Source organism: Agelaius tricolor, unplaced genomic scaffold, assembly GCF_023055355.1.
Source record: "Agelaius tricolor isolate 1412-34295 unplaced genomic scaffold, bAgeTri1.0.p SCAF_67, whole genome shotgun sequence".
Lineage (NCBI taxonomy): Eukaryota > Metazoa > Chordata > Aves > Passeriformes > Icteridae > Agelaius > Agelaius tricolor.
Genome location: NW_027269327.1, coordinates 300,298 through 320,891, shown reverse-complemented (window position 1 = coordinate 320,891; position 20,594 = coordinate 300,298). Strand labels below are relative to the sequence as shown.

Genomic DNA, 20,594 nt, shown 5'->3' with positions numbered 1-20,594 from the left:
ACTCACTAAAATAGCCATGCATGACATCACTTCTAATAGACACTCACAAAAAGCATAAAAAAGCCATTTCTTGCAAGAATCATAATTTAACTTATTCTACTTTTAAATCCTTAGATTTCTGGGGAGAGAGAGGAAATCATTCTTATGAAGCATAGTTCAGACAGAGAATTGGCTCACAAGTGGTGCTGCAGAATTATTTCACCATCTACACCCTGGTGTAACTGAGTATTCCCCAGTGCTTGTGCGCCTAAATGCAGGCCAGATTTCAGTCTGGGAGAAGCATGTCTCTGATCATTCCTTCAGTTGCATTTTCCTTGTCTTGAGAAGGACCAGACTCAAGGAAACAGCTTCTCTTCAGTAAACATGAGGACAGAGGCAGTTCTGGGAAAATTAGCTTTCAGCCGTGTGCAAGTAGAGGCTGATCTCAGATACAGGATTAAAAAACTGTTCCTTGGAGGAACAGTTACCTACTGCAACCATTTTGTAAATCTCATCCTTGTAAAGAGATGGCATTTTTTAATATTCTATCTTCAAGTGATTTTACCAGGCCAAGACACCACTGGAGTTTATGTGAGCATAAGGAGATGTTAAATTGTAAGAAAATGAAGTGCATGTAGTTTTGGAGTAGAAACTTACATGTTAGGAAATCAAGAGTAGAAGACAATTCAGGTCAAAATAGTCCTCACAATGCAACACAATCAGGTGCCCAGTCAGTCCCAGCAAATGTATTGAACATGCTAACAAGCAGAGCCAGAAATATGCTGTACAGACAGATAAATGTTGTTTAACTTGAGACAGAGATCAAAGGGAGCACAATGAGGAGAGGAGATTTAGGGCTTTTTATTGAAGATTCCTTACCATGCCCTTCAATATGGGTCAAACAAAAGTGGCATATCCTCAGCTTGCTGTTTGAAGATTTGTTTCAGACTGTGATTCTACATGTATGTGAAAAACACCAATCACTTGTTTTTAAAATTTTAAAAGTTTAATAGTAATAAAATGGTTATAAAAATAGTAATACAATTAGAGTAATAATAATTTGGACAAATTGAATTAGGACAATATGAGACAATAGAGACAAAGAGTTACGGATGTCCGGGTGCCTTTTCTGGACAAAATAAGCCCGAAAAAGGACCCACGTTAACAGAGGATTAACCCTTAAAAGCAACAGCCTGTTGCATATTCATACACCTCATCCATGATGCATAAATTCCATTCAAACACAGGATTCTGTCTGGGCAGTGTCAGCTTCTTCCTCTCAATCCTGACAGCACCTTCGAGGCGGGAAGAAGTTCGTTTCTTCTGATAATGGGGCAATAAATTCTCTTTCTCTGAAAGATTCAGGTGTCCTGTGGCTGCTATCTTGCTGTGAGTCCTTTCTTTAAAAAAAAGTATCCTACATAGCACAGTTTCTATTTTAACATTATGTTTTAACCTAAAATTATATTTACCACACTACTTAAGAGAATTAATACATCATTACTTTCTAACACAACACATATCATATTCATTTCAATATTTGTGAAAAGCCAATCATAAAATGCATGCATTTTTCACAATACAGACTGTGGAACATTGTGTCTTTGAGGAGGATTTTCATCCTGCATCTTTAGCCCTGGGTCTGTTTCTCAGTGACTTATGGCACTGTACCAGTTTCTGAAGAACACAAGTGGAGGTCAAAGGTTTCTGTCAAATCAGTTCCACATCAGATACTGTGATGTCATATGTCATCAGATTTATATTTGCATTATGCAGCTTTAGACAAAAAAAAGACACAATGATGCTGGAAAAAGGTTTCCTCCTACAAGAGTTGGATATTAATCGAATCAAATAAAAATCCCATCAAATCAGTGGAATTGAAAATGAATCACCACTTCATGCATTTATTTAGACTTTGTAAGGTGCTTTATTTCAAATTAGGGTGCTGTGGAATCAAAATGAGAAATTTTCAGTGAGTAGCCTCTGAAAAAACAGCAGTAAGAATTATCTGGTTTCTACAGATATATGAATCCAGATTGATTATCCCCTAAGGAGATCCCAGCTCTGAAATTCCTCCCCATGCTTTTGGCCTGTATGAAAGTGAATTCTCTTCTGCTTTATGAGGAGTAAATGTATGGTGTCACTTTCTTACAATTAAAGCACATGAGAAATTCTTTTACTGACAATCTCTTTTAGCACACCCTTTGGAGACAAATTCTAACTTTGTTTCTAGAGGGTGGAGAATTCAATCGGATTTGGTTGAAATTAGTGTGAAAATTAAAGTGGGTGTTTATAGGGAAATTAATATCTATACCTGTGATTGCATAAGATATATTTCCTTAGGAAATGATGCTAAATAGATGAACACATCCATGTTTGCTCTGGGTCTCACAGACAGATTATTACACTAGATGGAAGCAGACACTTTTCCAGTGCAGTCAGCATATTCCCCATATAAAGAAGACACGTAGGGAACACCTACATTGATACATGAGCATATGTATGGAGAGCAAATCAGTTGGGAGAGCACTGAGGTCACTTACTTTCCCCTTTTTTGCTGCCTTTGCAGAGTGTTTGGTGCTGCTATACTGCTGACATCTTCCCTGAACATGCTAATCCCATCTGCAGCCAGGGTGCACTATGGATGTGTCATCTTCGTGAGGATCCTGCAGGGCCTTGTAGAGGTGTGGAAAACTGTAAAACTAGTGAATGTCATGGTGTTAGTTAGCCTTTAACTAGCAACTGTAGCTCTGCAAGGAAGATAGAAATGGTTTTAAATTTATTACTGATGTTCAGTGTAAAGGATTTCAATGTATGAATTATTGCTATTTGGTTTTCCTTCAGCTATAAAATGTCATGGCAAAATGAGAAGCCAGTGAGGTATGCATTTAGCACTGATGTTTCACTGAACTCCTATACTGCAGAAGGCTTAGACTGGTGTAATTCTCAACAATTACTTGTTGGTCAGCATCACAGGGCAAATATTTAACAAAAACCTAAGGTTATATCTTAAGTCCTGACCATGCCATGTTTTTGTTGGAATGAATAAGAGACTTACCATAATTTAAAAGTGGGAAAAAAGTAATTGAGCCTTTTTCCTTTTTCCTTTTTCCTTTTTCCTTTTTCCTTTTTCCTTTTTTCCTTCCCTTCCCTTCCCTTCCTTTCCCTTCCCTTCCCTTCCCTTCCCTTCCCTTCCCTTCCCTTCCCTTCCCTTCCCTTCCCTTCCCTTCCCTTCCCCTTTCCTTTTTTTATATAACCTTTATATAGGTTATTTTATATGACCTATATAAAAATACATATATGGTGTATATGCATATACCATAATTTCTAATCACAAATTTGTGTACCTTTGGACATCTTAATCAGAAATTACTGTATATTTCGTGTAACACCTTTAAAAATTTCAACACTGCAGGTTTAATTTTTCTATTGCTAAGTTAAAGGCTGGTTTTGAAGAGAGATCTAAAAGGTAGCTGGTTTAAAATAAAGTCAAATAATATCATTCAAATACTTAGTTTATATGCTCAAGTAGGTTCATTAAAGACAGAGTGAAAAACCTCTCTAAAGAGCATATTTCTGAATGGTTATAGATCTTATTTTCTAGTTTTAGAGCAGTGTCACTTTAATCAGTATTACCTAAATTTTGCTTTAAATGTTAGGTTAAAAAAAAAAATAAGGGCTGGATAAATCAGTCCTGCATTAGAAAGACTTCAAGAATCTGTGTTGTCCTCCTTCCTTTGACTCTGGTTCTTGTGCACTAATACTCTTTAACGATTTGGAATTCTTTCCTGGGAGGGGAGGGGGAACAAAAGGAAACATGTTTTATATTTGTTTCATACAGTCTCTGTAATGATTTGAAGTGACACACAAAACCCAACTCGAATATTGACGTTTTTCTGTGGCTGCGTTCAGATTTTGCTGTAAAGGTGCAAAGCATTCTCAACCTCTTGTTTATAGCAACTAAAGACAAAAGCTCATGCAAAGACAATTAAGTGAGTGCCTGACCAGCTTTAGCTAACCTGTGGTACCCCCATTTCCCAGGGGGTCACCTACCCTGCCTGCCACGGCATCTGGAGCAAGTGGGCCCCCCCATTAGAGAGGAGTAGGTTAGCAACCACCTCCTTTTGTGGTGAGTAACTTTGTCCTCCTGCCTTCCCTCCTCTTGTAATGCACGAGAGTGTTGAAAGTGATTTACTCCCCCCTGCTCACCCACATGTCTTGTTTCGTAGGTTCCTATGCAGGAGCTGTGATTGCAATGCCTCTAGCTGGGATTCTAGTGCAATATACTGGGTGGTCTTCTGTGTTCTATGTGTATGGTATGCATTTCTGCTCCTCTCACTCCAGGATTGTCTCACCTTCCTCTACCCTTTCTAAAAATGTAACAGCTACTGTTAGGAGGACAAAAAAACCCCAGAGAAGTGGGACTTTTAATCTAAAAATACAGTCTAGAGAAAAGAGCAATGAGAGAATAGAATTTAAAAAGAGTATGTAAGAAAGCAAGATAATAAAATAAGAAAAGCTAGCTCACCTTGAAACCTCCATTACTTTTAGCACAAGCAGTGCAAACTTCTGGGCAGATCTATGTATCTCTGCTCACATTAACACCTCTCACACCGGTAAAACTGCAAATTTAGAGTACCTGCCCTGAATAAGTTGTCCTGATTTTTACCTGAAGACCTACATAACTTTATCCACACCAGTTATGTTAACCTACACTGACAGAAAAGAATGCCCCAAGGGAATTCAGACTGTGTTTATGTGAATTAAGTGGAAGCATTATAGAAATTTAATAAACTACTCAGGAAGTGCGTTGCTATGTTGAAAATGTTGGCAGAGTCTTCTATTCTGCAGGTAAAAATTTAATGCAGTAATCAAACATCAGCATCTTAAAGCTGGGTGGGCCTTCATTTACAGTTTGGTGAAATGAAATGGAAGTTGCTTCATTGTACAAGTTGATGTTAAGATCAGTGAATATTCACTTGCAGTGAAATAATTCTGTAAACAAAGCAAAGATTACTTCACTGTGCTATAGTTCTGCATGCATTTTGCACAAGTATTATTCACAGGACCAAACTCTCTGTTGTAGAGTTATGTCTACTGAGAAAACTCAGTAAAGAAGCACTGACAACAATTGCCATTTAAACTTGTTGTAATGCTTCACAGATTTTTCTTCCTTGTTTGCTGCTTTATTGTGCATTTCTTTTTTAAGTCTTTCTTTCTGTTCCAAAGGGAGCTTTGGTATAGTCTGGTACATGTTTTGGCTTTTGGTTTCATATGAGAGTCCTGCAAAGCATCCTACAATCACAGATGAAGAAAGGAGATACATAGAAGAAAGCATTGGAGAGAGTGCCAACCTCCTAGGTGCAATGGAAGTAAGAACATTACCCACACACTGGTTTCCAATGAGATAGTAAGAAAAATGAGCATCCCAGCAACCAAAAAAAGGCAACAACAAAAAAATCAAACACTCGCCATAAGATTGAAAAGTGCATTTTGAACAATTTGAACAAATGTGTTCCTGGGGCATGGGAAGTTTTTAAATCTGCTGGTGGATTTCTGGGTGGATTCCACTTTTGCACTAAGAGAACACAGTTCTTCTAGCAGATGACTCATGGAATTTATGCCTCTTTGTCTACTTCAAATTATAAAAAAGAGGTACAGCTACGTTTGAAACTGCAACTTTATTTAGACTTTTCTTATATCTTGAGCTGAAAAAGTCAGTTTCCTTCCTATATAAGTAATTTATGGAAGGTTTTCCTCTTCCTAAAAGCAAACTGCAGGAAAAGCACTGCTCAGTGTCTCTTGAGGTCCCCAGAACACCAGAAAATGCCCATCATTATTATTTTATGTTTTGTCTGCCAGAAAAACTGCAAGTTGCAATAGAGCATGCTTCAAGATCCATAAGAACATTTCCCATTATTGCAGGGAACAATTCAGAACAATTCCCTTTATTTCTCATTTTGCTGGAGACATGTTATCAAGCCTCTCATAATGTTAGTTGTGTAGTGGTTTAGTTCTCACGAACCACGTATGACCTAAAAACCATGTATGAACTCTGAATTTTCCAGCCACTTAACATTCCAACTGTGCTAATAATCATCTTATTTCTGTACCTGCTGAAAAGTTTTAAAGAAACTATTGGCATGTGTGCTCACTCACTCAGGAAAATTAAAAAAAATTTGTTTAAGCCTCACTTCATCTGCTTAAATTTTTACACCATCCATTCCCAGTAGACCCTCATTATATTTCCTATTTGGTCAGAACACTGGTTCTTGACTGAACTGAGGAATTAACAATTTTTGACTTAGTAAAAACTTGGTTTAGTATTAAATAAGCAACTGAAAATATTACAGAGTCATTTTTTGATAGCTGAAACTTTTGGGTGCTATTGAGGGCCTGTCTCAGTTGATATTCAACAGCATCCAGTAGGGCTCATGGTTTTGAAAATCTGATGTGAAATGAGTTATTTTGAAGGATGTCCATACAATTCTAATTTGGACTGTACAATTTCTATTTTTTACTGTGGCTTTTTAATTAAACTTTTTTTTTTTCAAAATGATTATCTTGTATCAATAGTTTAGTTGCTTCTAAAATATTTAAGCTGAAATTCTTCCCATACCATCAAGTTAGATTTTCTGGCTGGCTTCTCAGTAATTAAATCACTTAATCCTTACCTCTCACTTAAATGTAATTTAATAGATGTACAAGGTGTTGCACGTATCTATCTATAGGCTGGGTTTTTGTTTGTTTTTTAAAGAAAAGCCAGTATTCAAATCAATAGTAGACTGAATTGAGCCTGAATTCTTGCTGAAGCGATTTTCAAGCACTTATCTGGGTATGGATCCTGTGCTTGGATCAACACAGATGGGTGGAAGCCTGGGCTTGTGGACAGGTGCTGGGACTCAGCAGGGTTGTCCATCTGTCTTTCGTTTTTGTTTTTGTTTTTTTTCTTTCTGCAATTTATTTTAAAAATACAATAATACAAACAAAAAATATATTGACCAAGCAGTTTCAGCTGAGACTTGATTAAAAAAAAAGAAAGGTGGAATACTGCAATTAAGATTTAAATGCTAAAATGCCTGTTTGCAGTAAATCTGAAAGGAATCATGTAGTTAGTGTCAAATCTAACTGTTTCCTTACATACAGCAACATTTGCTTTTAAAGACATTATTATTTAAAGACATCACTATTTTGGTCTTATGTCCATGTACATATTTATATGACTGAGATAAAAGCACTTGTGCATGAGTGTTGTGTTACAATTAAGCATCCCTGAGTTTCTCCCTTTGTGCATTTTGTGGTAACGTTTATATGCTGTGCAGAGATGTGCTTGTTGGACCACAGCTGAAGAAAAGGGTAAGGAAAGATGCAGAGTTGATAATGACCAAGACGGTAACTGGATCCCCTTCCTGTGTTTCAGAAATACAAAACACCATGGAGAAAATTTTTTACATCTATGCCAGTCTATGCAATAATAGTTGCAAACTTCTGTAGAAGCTGGACTTTTTACTTGCTGCTAATTAGTCAGCCTGCTTACTTTGAGGAAGTGTTTGGATTTGAAATAAGCAAGGTATGTAACAAGAATGTGAAGCTTCTGTCTTAACTAAGTAAATACCAGAGCTAGTATTTGTAGTATTTATTAAGAAGTATTGTATTAAGTATTGTAGTATTACTACACTTAAGTATTGTAGGATTTATTAAGAACAGGAAAAAAAAGTGTGACACATCTTTAGCATGGATTTACATCTTGAATCTTACTCATCCCAGTTCCTGTTTCCTTGACCAGCACGAATAAGTGAAGTAACAACTGTGACAAAGGATGGGATAGGGAAAGGTGGAGGCAGGGTGAGATTTAGTGATGATTTATTTGGGGCTACATTGCAAGTTGAGTGCTCAAAACCAGATCATGCTTGGTATTAGAAATGTGTCAGCAGACCCATCACACTCTATCCCTGATGCCCCAGGGGCTGCAGAATCCCACCAAAGCTTATAGAAAACACTGACAAATGGATTTTTCCAGGTGCCTTTTAAAAAGCAGGGCCATCTTGTTCCAGGAAGGATATTATAATAAATTTGCCACCTTTCTATATGCACCTTTAATGTGGTGAGAGCTGCTCCCCCTTTCTCATTCAGAAAGGAGCAAAGACAGAGGCAAAGTGTGAGATGTAGGGCTGATCTGAGGCTCCATGGCGTTCATGTGAAGTTTGGATCAGACTTGGGAGGTAAATATGAATAATCTATTGGAGAAGAAATCTATAAAATCTATTGGAGAAGTCATCACAAAAGAACTACCTCTTGTTTTGCCATGTATGCTGAGCACTTTGAATACCACCAGTGGAAATTCAGTATTTTATCTTTCACTATATACAAAGCTTTTCACACACATCTTTTGCCCACGTACACTTTGCAGCTTGGTCAGAAATCAAAGAAAAATGGCCATTGTGCACATGATGATGATCCACAGGGAATCTGTCTGGGCATGTGAGGCTTGCTGCAAAGCTGCACTAAACACTGAAAGAAATGCAGCAATTCAGTTTCACACTTTTGATCGTGAATTTTCTGAAAATTCTGTCACAGGGACTGTAAGTGAGGGGAAAAAGCCTTAGCTTAAATATAAACTATGAAAACAATCTATAAAAAAACAAGTGTCATGGCATCAGAAGGTCTTAAAAATTATCACTGTACTTCATAAAATTAAATGAAATAAAATCAAATCAAATAAAATCTTCAGATCACATTGTTCATTTCATAGCCCAAGACTTTAAGCTTTAACACAGAGTGTGACATTGAAAAGAAATAATTAATTAGCTGCTGAATGCTTCAGAAAATGAAGAATCACAATTTTCTTATGGTTTATACTTTGCTAATTCTAATTTTAATTTTAGGTGGGAATCTTATCTGCTGTGCCACATTTAGTGATGACAATTATTGTTCCTATTGGGGGACAAATTGCTGACTTTTTAAGAAGCAGGCAGATTGTTTCAACTACTAATGTCAGAAAGATAATGAACTGTGGAGGTAAGCCTTTCTGTTTTATTTGAATGTTTCTTGAAGGGATTTGATGTTCATCTTGTGTTCTGTATAGAATAAAGAGACAAACTGCACGGTTGTATGTTCTCAGGAGGCAATACTTTCTGCATTTTTTATGCAGTGCAGATGTGGTTACTAAATAAAAGAAAACACAGGTGCTCTCATTGGCCATTTCCATAGAGTTATTTGGTATTTGGAAAACCATTTAGACTATTAAAGAAATACATGAGGTTATGGAGGGGAATTTGCCTACTCTTAGCTACTTACTCCGCCTTAGCTCCTCATCTGAGCACCCTCTGAACTAAGAAAGCCCAGACAACAACCTGAGATTTCATCCTTGACTTCTGAGGTGTCAAAGCCACATTAGCTGTGGTAAGGGCTGGAAAATTCACAAGCAGGTTACCCGTGGGAGTTGACTGGAATGACCTAACCCCAGCACAAGTGTTTATTTTCATCTTAAAAATGACAGACAGTGGCAATAAATTAGCATATAAAGAGTAAAATAAGTATCATTTGAGAAAGGTAGAACATGTGTTTTTTAGAGATGAAAGAAATACCTGATTGTATCCCACTCTGAGGTAGTGTTTTATTTGTTTTCCTATGGAACATCATGGCATCCTAAGGCCTGCAGTGTTTGAGAGGGAATGCAACTCAATGTCTGGTTTTATTTATTATTTCACCAGGTTTTGGTATGGAAGCAACTCTTCTTCTCGTGGTGGGATATTCACACAGCAAAGGAGTGGCTATTTCATTCTTAGTGCTTGCTGTAGGCTTTAGTGGATTTGCCATATCTGGTAAGATTCTATTACTATTAACACTAAACTTTTTTATCTTAGGAGACAAAACATCTATCTTTGCTTTTATTCATGGAAAGTAATTAAAAAGCCCACTCACTCTGGAATTCCCAAAGGACATTATTTATTTAAATATATATAATATTTAAATATTATATTATAGATAGATAATATAAATATTATATTATAGATTATATTATAGATATTATTTATTTAAATAGATATTCTTTATGATCATTATAAAGGAATGTACATTTGGTATTACAGATTTTATATTAGATTATTTCTGTTCGAATACTTCAATCTTTTCCATGTTCATTGCAGTAAATTAGACCCTCTTCTCATTAGGATGCTAATGTACATGACAGTTTTTTCTTGAAATCAAACATAGAAGACAAATGGACTGGTATTACATAATGATACCTAAATGTACATAATTTTGTTTAAATAGAAGTCTTTTATTTTTTTCCACTGTATACTGGTTATTTCTTTGTTAATATTGTATTATTTTATTAATTTGGGGCCTGTTAGTATTATATTATTTGGGGCCTAACTACTGGGATTTCTTTTCTGAATTAAAGTTCAGCTATTCCCCTTTCCTGCTGATTCATCAACCCCTTGCCTTTCCCCATCCCAAACAGAAGTCACCTGGCCTCCCCTTGTTTTCCCACTGTGATTTTAGTATCCTCTCCCATGCTGCTTCCTTATGTCTCAAACAGGCTCTCTTTCATTTGTGCCAAACATCTCAAATCTCCTCTAATCAAATCTGTCCTTAATGTCACGCATTCTGCAAGGTATCATTCCTTTTTTGTACAATTTGGGAAGTGTGTTGCACTTTCCCCAAGCTGGCCATATCACACTGCCTGTCCTTTCCATTATACCGTCTGTATCCAAAGGGTTGGACTCTGTTTTCGCTTATTTAAGTATTTATTTCGGGAACAATTCATTCTGTCTCTTTAGATTATTTAAATAGTTACTCCATACATTTTCAACAGAATTGTGCTGCTGAAAATGCAAGAGAACAAGTAAATATCTTTCAAAATCAATTAGTAATTCAGTTATAGATACTGGTTTTTTCTCCAATTTAACACTGAAGAATAGAAAATAACTCCCTTCTGCTGGTCTGTGTGACAAAAAGAAAAATGTGGGCAATAGGAAGAGAAGATGTTACATACTGGAAGAAGAAAAGACATGCTATTTACAGCATGAAATGGTCATGGAAGGGACTGTGAAATGCAAATTCTTTCCCTGTCTAAATATCTACTGAGTTCTCTACTCCACACAGACACTGCTGGGAGGTTTTGGGGTTTTCTTAAACTGCAGTTTTGGGAGAAAATTAACCTGGTGTCCCTTTAAAATATTTTCTTAAAAGGAAATGAAAACCAAGAGTCTCTCTAGGAGTATTTAGCATTGTAAGTCTTTCAGAGATAATGAAATGCAATTAAACAGCCCAGATATGTTATAGTAAAAATGCCACGTCACTTTTCTCAACTGAAGTACTGCTCTGCTCTTGGTGTGAACACTCACTGACCTTTCTATTGCAGGATTCAATGTCAACCACTTAGACATTGCCCCAAGGTATGCTAGCATTTTAATGGGCATTTCTAATGGAGTCGGGACCTTGTCTGGAATGGTTTGCCCTATAATTGTTGGAGCAATGACAAAGAACAAGGTAAATGGAAATACCATTTTCAAATCTTCCAGTTCGGTACAACTGGTTTCAAGAGAAAGATCTTTCTATAATACAACTTGCCAGGATATCCATACTGGAATCTGGGACTTGCATCCAGGGATGCAAATTTGAGGCATGCTTCACTATATGCCCATTAGGTTGATGCTTTTGTGGGCTGATAAATTTTTCAAAGAAAGATGGATATAAAAATTTCTGAAATGGACACATGAATGTTTTAGCTGTGCTCTCACAACCCCAATCCATAATTTAAATCTTGCAGCTCAGAAGAATTAGGTAAATCTATGTGCTACTCTGATTGGGCAAATTTCCTCTTTGCAGACACGTGAAGAGTGGCAGTATGTCTTCCTCATTGCTGCTTTAATTTCTTCTTTGCAGACACGTGAAGAGTGGCAGTATGTCTTCCTCATTTCTGCTTTAATTTCTTCTTTGCAGACACGTGAAGAGTGGCAGTATGTCTTCCTCATTGCTGCTTTGGTGCACTATGGAGGTGTGATCTTCTATGGCATATTTGCTTCGGGAGAGAAACAGCCCTGGGCAGACCCTGAACAGACAAGTGAAGAGAAATGTGGCTTTATTCATGAAGATGAACTTGCTGAGGAGACAGGGGACATTACTCAGAATTATGTAAATTATGGTACCACCAAGTCTTACGGTGCTACAACCCAGGTCAATGGTGGCTGGCCTAATGGCTGGGAGAAAAAAGAGGAATTTGTACAAGAGGAAGTACAAGACTCATACAACTACAAGGAAAGAGATTATTCATAACAAACCTAAATATTTGGTATATTTTGTAGTGTTTGTGATTAAATTCATTGTGATTGTTTGCACACAGAAATAAAATGTGGTATAAACATGTAAACACATATCAAACAGGAAGGTCTTACTGTAAAAAAAATACATCAAAGTGCAATCTGTATGAGTTGTGATGTTATCACTTTCATTAAGTTATATTTGTTCTATAAACATTAGAGTTTTAAGGGTTTACTGGTCAAAACTATAGAGGCAAGTAAATACTTTACAGTATACAAGAGCTAAAACTCATAATTACAGATTAAAGCACAACTAAGCAACCAAGTTGGCACATCTAATGCTCTTTTTAGAAGCCAAAATTACTTGATCATTAAAAATGCACTTATATATTTGTTACACTGTATTGAGGTTGTGTTAAAGACACACATTTACTCAGTGCAATGTAGGAGTTGTGTGTTTAGTCTAGGACAAGAGCTTTCTTGAAGAAGAAAGGTTGAGTCCCAGGTGTTGATGAGGATTGATCCAGTTCCCTTACTGGTATCAAGCCTAAAGAACAAATAGGGCGTATTGTATGTTTATGGTGATTACATGCTGCAGGCTACTCTGTGATAAATAAAGGAATTATTTAGGAGTTTTATACTGAAAGTTTTGGGCACAAATCCTTATTTCTATCCTTTACAGAATCTCATGAAAATGTAGACATTGTCATGTTCTTCCCTGCATTTATCAACTAATATAAAAACAATATAAAATATTGAGTCTGACTTTTCAGGCAGCCTGGAAAATCCTTTTATCAAAATACAAGCTTTATTATTCTATTCTTTGCAGTATATTCTGAATTTGTACTTGTGTCTTTAGAAAGAGAAAAAAATACCCCAATATAACATAGAAAAGAATATAGTCTTTTACAAAATTCCAAAGAGAAGTTTACTATGAGCAAATAGCCCTATAAAAAGGATGCATTTGTTTTGCAGGATATTTTGAAACCAATAGAAGAAACAGAGAATAATTTAACCCTTATTCTTCCCTTAATAGCTTTCATATTTTTACACATTGTGCCACAGTTGTATACATAGATATGTTTATTGAAGATACTGTAATTATAGAAAATGTTGTTATTTTAGAAATCCCTGAAATAAAAGATGTATTTGTCTTTCAATCAAACCTAGTAATAATAATGGACACTGAATATGAGTAACATAAAATCTCACAATAAACCAAAGTGGTAAATAACTAGTGTTGGATGAAAGAAGCCAACAAGCATCACGCTTGTCCTTTGAGCATAACTCAACAGTGACTGCAACATTAGTGTACCAAGCAATAAGTGCAATGCATTATGAAGTGCATAACCTTCTAGATGATATATTAACCTACATTTAGCTTGTTGTATATACTTGGGGTTGTTGGGATTGAACCAAACTGAACCAACTGAAGTTAGCAACACCAGACCACTTCTTAATACTCTAAAATGACAACAATGATCCATTTCTTAATTCAACCAAATGAATATTATTGTATGTAACAATCCATTCTGGATTCTTGGTCTGTTCATTGTATTGTGCTAGTGATTGGAAACCCTGCTACCGCAATATACAACTTGAGGATTGTTTTTTCTCCTTTTTTTTAATGCAAATCATACCTTGACCTTAAGAAAAGAAGTATTTTGCTTTGTGCCTCAAAGTGATGTAAAACGTGACCATAGCTTTTGCTGTGTTTAATGAAAAAGATGTGGACTGTGTCACTTTTGTTGCTGCAAAAAGTGTTAATAAAATGCTCTATTTATCCTTTTATATAAAAAGGACCACTAGAGTTTCTTGTAATTTTTAAATGTGTTTTAATGTAGATGGCTACAGTTATAGTGACTGCAGAAGAAATTCTGCTATTGACATGGAGAGAGTCTCTCAGCTGGGAGCTCTGCTCCACACCCAACCTCTCACATTTTCTGTTCTTGCTCTGGTGAGAGAGGCACCTGTCTCCAGACGTTTGTGCTCTCAGAAGGATGGCTGGCATGGATGTGCAAGGGAAAGGAGCAGGAGGATCAGTGTGAGAGATGCATGAACCCAGGAAGGACAGATTAATCTGTGTTAGTGAAAAAGATGGCACAGATGAAAGAAAATTAAAAGGTACAGATTACTGTTTGTGGAATTTTTCCTTTTCTTGATTACCCAACAAGGCTCCTTAACTGAAACATACTACTTTCCATCCATTTTTTACATAAACCCCACAGCAATCAGTAACTTTAAGAAACCCTATATTAAATAATAAGTATTTTTCTAATAAAATTTTTTGCTTTTCAATAATTTTCTTTCACCAAGTAGAATAATTCAGAAACATCAAACTGAGCACAAGGCTTCAGAACACTAACCAGAGCAGTAACAGGCCCAGTGCTTTTCACCTGAAAGATTCAAAAGTAGGATAAGTAGGATAACAAGGGGCTTCAAAATTACTGTTGTATTTATTGTGGTAAATGGACAGCTCAGAAAATACAAACTAACTAAAAATCAATTCTTCATAATTTTCAGAATCTTACAGGTTCTCTATCTTAGAATTATTTAAATAATTTCCTTTCATTAAATATAGGCAGGGTTTTTTTCTTAGCTTGAGACCTTTGAATTATGTGGAACAAAGGAGAGACTTTAATCCAGGCATTAGGCACTGCACTGTTCAGCCAGCTACACCTCAGTAAGGACCTGACAATTGTCCATGAGTGCTACATTACTCAAGGAATCTCCACATTCTTATTTTAGCTCTCTGCTTCTGCTTTGTCTTCTTCACTTCTTCTTTCAATGGCAGAGTAGAAAAATCCATTCTTTTGGGAAAAAGAAGGAGCATGATAGGTCCTAAGGTTTTTGCTTCTTCACAGACTCCTACTCATGTGAAAATGCAGGAAGCAATTATCAGGAACATGACAGAGAAGGAATAAGGGGGAGATGGAGAAAATCATTCGGTTCTTCAAAGACAAGCATCAGCAGCTCTGTCTGCTTTAGGAAAAAGGAGAGTTGAGGGGACATGACCCTTCACTTAGATATTTCTTCTATATCTCTTCTCAGTAAATAGGTTTATGTTTTTCTCTTGCCACTTCATTTTTTATAAAGTAGCATTGCTAAAATGTACCTCTTCAGCCTCTTCTGAGCTGTGCTCTTTCTGCTCAGAGGTTTCTCCTCTGCAGAGGTTCAAAGGCTTGCTCTGCAGGCCTGTGGCACATGTGTGGTCAAGTCCTCCCCTTTTGGAAATCTCAGAAGCTCAAATCCCCCCTGTTTGTCAATCAGACCATGGCCACAGTCACCTCATGGTTTGGTCTTGTCACCAATTTCTGTTCTGCTCCCCATCTGGTACTCCCTGCTCACTTAATATGTTAAAAAAAAAAAAATGGAATTGTTCCTCACATTTTTATTTATTCCTTGGTTATCTTTTCAACGAGGTAAGTAGAAGGAAGGGGTGGAATCCAGGCTCCATTTAAATTGTTAGGAAGCTTTGCATTTAGATGGGCTACAATAACACCTCAGATGTTCATCTTCATGTCCTCAAATGATTCCATATAGACAGAATCAGTCAAATTGACAAGTCTTAAAATATTTGAATCTCCCTCAGTGGGATCCCTCCTGTTAACACATACTCTTTGTTGCAGAGATAAAGCTATCATAAAGTGTTCTTTACTTTCAAAAGTGATCATGAAATTCAATTGATCAAATTTTAAAAAAAACTTGCCTAAGGGGAAAAAGAAAGCCTCAAGGTAAAGGTTGAATACAAGTTACAAAAGAATATCTGCAAATATGAATTAAATTCTCTTTCAGCATGAAGCTAGGAATAGGAATGAGGGTGAAAGTCAGAATAAATGTCACAGTTCAAAGCTGCACCGTAAGAAAGATAGCATCACAGTCTCAGCTGCTGCCTCTGAGAGATGAAATGCTTTGTTCCTTTCATGAAAAGCTGTGAAGCAGTTTAAAGGCTAGTATAAGTCTAGATTAACTACTTAACAGCAGCTGCTTTTGTACCTCCGTGAAATTTGTGTCTTTTGCATTAATAATTTTCATTGTGCTGGGAGATGTAAGAGTAAATAATCAAAGGACCTAGAACTGCAATCAGATATTTTAATTAGTTACCTATGGATGTCCTCTCTATCCAGCTAGTGTGTCTTATGTTGCTATTCTAGCTTTGCTTGATGTCTCTTCACTCAGCTGTAACCCCAAGCACAGCAAAAATGAAAAGTATTTTCTGTTTACTTATGAGCCTCTACAGAAGCCTGTGTGCTTAATTATACTGAGTCAAGTGCTTAGACAAAATCTGCCATGTTTGGGAATTAATGTTCAAAATTATTGTTGGCAAATGTCTCATTGGTAAAATTTTAACATTAGAAACATATAATCCTTGCAATTTCTGGTTCAGGTGAAACAGTTTCTTTCAAACACCACAGGTGAGAGGTTAGAAATCAATACAAAATTACATTTTTAGCAACGGTTTAACGTGTGACAGGCTCTTATCTGTAAGAAGGTAGGTAAAAAATAAGGATGAAACAGACTTAAAGTCAGACATAAAATACATGGAGAAGTTAGAAATTACAGGAAATAAAGCATTGTAGGAAACTTGAGGAAAAGCTTACAGAGGAGCCGACAAAATTTCTGTTTTTCACAGAGAATCATAGAATGGTTTGAAATGGAAGGGACAGTGAGGAGAAAAAACCTGAGTGCAAAGACCTAAATATCTTTTCACTCTCTCCTGAGGTTAAGGTGGGCTCAGAAGCTGCCACATTCTGTGGCACCCAGCCTTGTGTCTGACACATTTCTGTGCCAGGGCCTCAGGGACACTTGCAGACCTTAACTGCCCTCAGCATCTTGCGCTCGCACCCTCTTCAAAAATGATGCTTGGAAGCAGAAAATGAATGATGAGAAAGCATATAAAAGGTAAAGTATTGCATTGTTAAGATTGGAATGTTGCCATTTAATTAGAGTTTTTATTGTATAATCCATTGAGTGTGCCTACACTGGCTAGACTCCCCCAATGGGCCTGCACTAAAAGAGTTTGTGAGGAGAACATGATAATTTTCTTCAAGGTAAACATCAGAACAATCAACAAAATTCTTTTTATTTTTAATCTAGAAAATTCCAATATTTTTCTTTTTTTGTAAATGTTGCTTAGTGGAATTAAAATTGAATCAAGTAAAGGTAAGGTCAACCTTCTTCTCAGTTGTGTTTTTCTGTGGAATTATGTCTGATCATAGAGTCAATAAAGCACAAAGAGTTTCCCCTGCATAGAGGAAACATCAAATGAACTGTGATGCATGTGATGTGCAGTATACATCACGTGTATGTGCATATATGTACATATGTATATATATTGTGTATATATATATGATGAATGCATGTATAAAAGATGCTGGTTGGCACATACATGTGTGTATGGGGTTTTTTTCACACAGAAAACCACAAGGCAGCACTGTAGGGTTAACACTGACCACCTGCCTCTGCTTAGGGACCCTGAAGGTGATGGCTCTCAGTGGCTTTTTCTTGACTGCAAGCGTGATGGGACTGTGAAGAAGTGGCTCAGCTTTGGGAGACAGTATTGCCCACTGCATGAACATTAAAATACTGTTGATGTATGCTCTTTAATTACAAAAATATAATAATAATAATAATAATAATAATAATAATAATAATAATAATAATAATAATGTCACCCTGTTCTTCAAAGTTCTTCTAAGCCTTCTGCTGTTTACATTCTTGTAATGAACTTTCTCATGCACTTTTATGTAAATTATTATTGTTTTATTTAATTATTCCCCTCTGGAGGAGGAGAAATTTGATGTCAGTGACACTTGTCCAGTGTCATTGAAGAGGTGGCACTTTCATCCTCCAATCCACTGTCACTTTTGAAAGTCTATAAATGTTGGAGTCAGAAATTAAACTTCCCTTCTTCTTACCTCGGAGTTCCAGTGTCCGCGTCATTTTATTTTGTGTTCTATTGTGACAATAAAATATAATTTTAAAATATAATAATAAAAAATAAACAAAATATAATAATGATTATAAAAATATAATCATAATCTCAGACAAAACTCTAAATTTTTTGGCTCATTTTAAATAACCTGAAAATGAAATACATAAAAAATGATATACATTAAATCTACTTCCCAAATATATGTTTGAGCAAACATACTTTTGATTTTTTTCCATATATCTCAATCATACTCACCCAATTAAAGACACTTCTCTATCATTTTTATATAGTGAAGACATTCAGCTTTGAAAAAGACAGAAATGAAAATCTAAGAAATCAGAATTTAATTTTTAGGCAAATTATTTTAAAGGATATTTTTGTGTGTCTGTGTTTCATATAAGTAAAAAGAAAAGGTAGTTTTCTAAAAAGCACTTTCTACTTCATTTATTTTCTTGCCTTAGAATATTTTTATTAGCCTAGAAACTTGCTCATACAATGCCAGCCTTATGCAACAGTAATTTACTGTTTATATTACTAAATGTAAATACTCCACTTTTTGTTTAGAATAGAATCCTTTGGGCCATCAGTGGCTTATTTGTTCTTGTGCATTAATTTAATTTGAGAGGACACAAAAACTACTTAACAGAAAGCATACAAGCTGAAATAATTTGAGTTGTGTTGAAATAGCAGCATTTCTAATGTTAAATAAAACATATATATTGATTTTATTTAATGTATTTATCATAATGTTAAATTAAAAATATTTAACAATAACTATTTAACATTTAACTATTGGCACTCATTTAAGATCAATTCCCTAACTGATACTTCATTGCACGGACCATGACACTTTGGAGAATCAAGTGCCAAAATACCCACTTCTGCTCCTATGTAGGCAGTGTGTTTTGATGTCACTGCAACGAAAATAACCCGAGTTCCTCAGAATTGTCCCTGTCACACCGAGCACTGCTGGAAACTGGCTCTGGGCAAGCTCTGAAATTCTGTTCTAGAGCTGTCACCACCAGCTAGGAGAGTCTCCACCGTGCTTCTGCTCACCAGAATCCACTCTGCGCTCTCTTTCAACAGAGAAGAAATAGAGACAAGGCCCTTACTATATATATTTTCCTCAAATTCAAAGCCCCTGGAATTTGTTAATTGTCTGTTAGAATGGAAGATTTATTTTCACAGGACTTCACAGTGAAGTGGGTCAGCTTGAGATTCCCCTGGGCTGGGGCTGTGGCTGCAGTGAATCCAGAGCCTCAGCTATCAGTCTCTCATATTCCAAGAAATGTTCAAATCCTTCTGTCTCTGAACTGATCTTCTGCAAACTCCTGTCTCTGCTCCTTACTCAGCATGAGCTGGTGAGAGCACCTGAAGCAAAGAAGACAGAAGTTTGTGTGACACAGAGCAAAAGAGGGGAAGGTGTGGCTCTTGCTCTCCAAGGGATGTCTCCATCTCCACTTGCCATGGTGCCCAAATGACAGATGTTCCAGATGTTTTGGTTACAGCATCACTTAGGTAATTTGCCTTAATGCTCACCTAAATTTGTGTCAGTAATAAAAAAGGTAAGCCACGCGAGAAAGACAATCCCATAAATAATTAAACAGCCCAGAGAAATATCAGAAAAAAAGCCTCCTGGTTTGACTAACAAGTGGTCTGAAGGCCCCACCTGGAAATGCTTAATTTATTATTTTGTTATTGATTGATTTAATCTTGAAAATATATCACTTTCGATTATGTTATAAAAATAAAACAGGGAGTCATAAACAAGTTTTTTAACAGCAGGATGTTGGTAACATGGCTTAACCATTCCCTGTGGAATTGCTTCTTTCATTTCAAGCAGCTTGGGCTTCCCTTCCTTTACAATGAAATCACATACCATGTGATTCTTCCTGGAATAATCTCACAAAAATCTCACAAAGAAATGCAGAAAAAGGAAGGTGTGAGAAAGAACAGGACAGAAAAGATTACTCCAGATGATTCAGAGGAGAGATTTAAAGGTCAATATCAAAACAGGATGCAAAACCAAACATCAGAGAAGACAATAAAATCAATTAGCAAAATTCCATTGCTGATTTTTAACTATTTTAATAACAGGGTATAAACCTGTCACATATTAAAACTCTTTTAGGCAACTTCATTCACTTCCAGAATAAAAGGTCCGTGTAATTTTTATTAGGAATTAAAATTTCTTTAAAAACCCTTTTTTGATGAGCATACATTACAGTATGTATGAACAAAAAGTGTTTACAGAGTAGGTTGAAGCCTGGTGTGACATTGTGGCTTTGCCTCTGTTGCCTGAATGGACAATGCAGGGGCCACCTGGTGACATCTGAAATGAAATTATGTGGATCTCCTGAGGAAAAATACTGCAGTCCATCACTTCATTTGGTGTGTGTGGCCATTCATTTGTG

At 36.2% G+C, this 20,594-nt stretch overlaps 1 protein-coding gene across 1 annotated transcript in view; it reads left to right on the top strand.

Moving 5' to 3' along the window:
* Window positions 1-14,047, top strand: part of SLC17A6 (solute carrier family 17 member 6) — a 30,719-nt gene extending 16,672 nt beyond the window's left edge. The window contains exons 4-12 of the mRNA XM_071417110.1: window positions 2,549-2,663; window positions 4,021-4,108; window positions 4,209-4,295; window positions 5,209-5,351; window positions 7,400-7,549; window positions 8,865-8,997; window positions 9,693-9,803; window positions 11,348-11,475; window positions 11,929-14,047. Of these exons, the coding sequence (XP_071273211.1) occupies window positions 2,549-2,663; window positions 4,021-4,108; window positions 4,209-4,295; window positions 5,209-5,351; window positions 7,400-7,549; window positions 8,865-8,997; window positions 9,693-9,803; window positions 11,348-11,475; window positions 11,929-12,261 (1,288 nt within the window). The 3' untranslated portion in view covers window positions 12,262-14,047. The remainder of the gene's footprint in view (window positions 1-2,548; window positions 2,664-4,020; window positions 4,109-4,208; window positions 4,296-5,208; window positions 5,352-7,399; window positions 7,550-8,864; window positions 8,998-9,692; window positions 9,804-11,347; window positions 11,476-11,928) is intronic.
* Window positions 14,048-20,594: the final 6,547 nt, after the last annotated feature.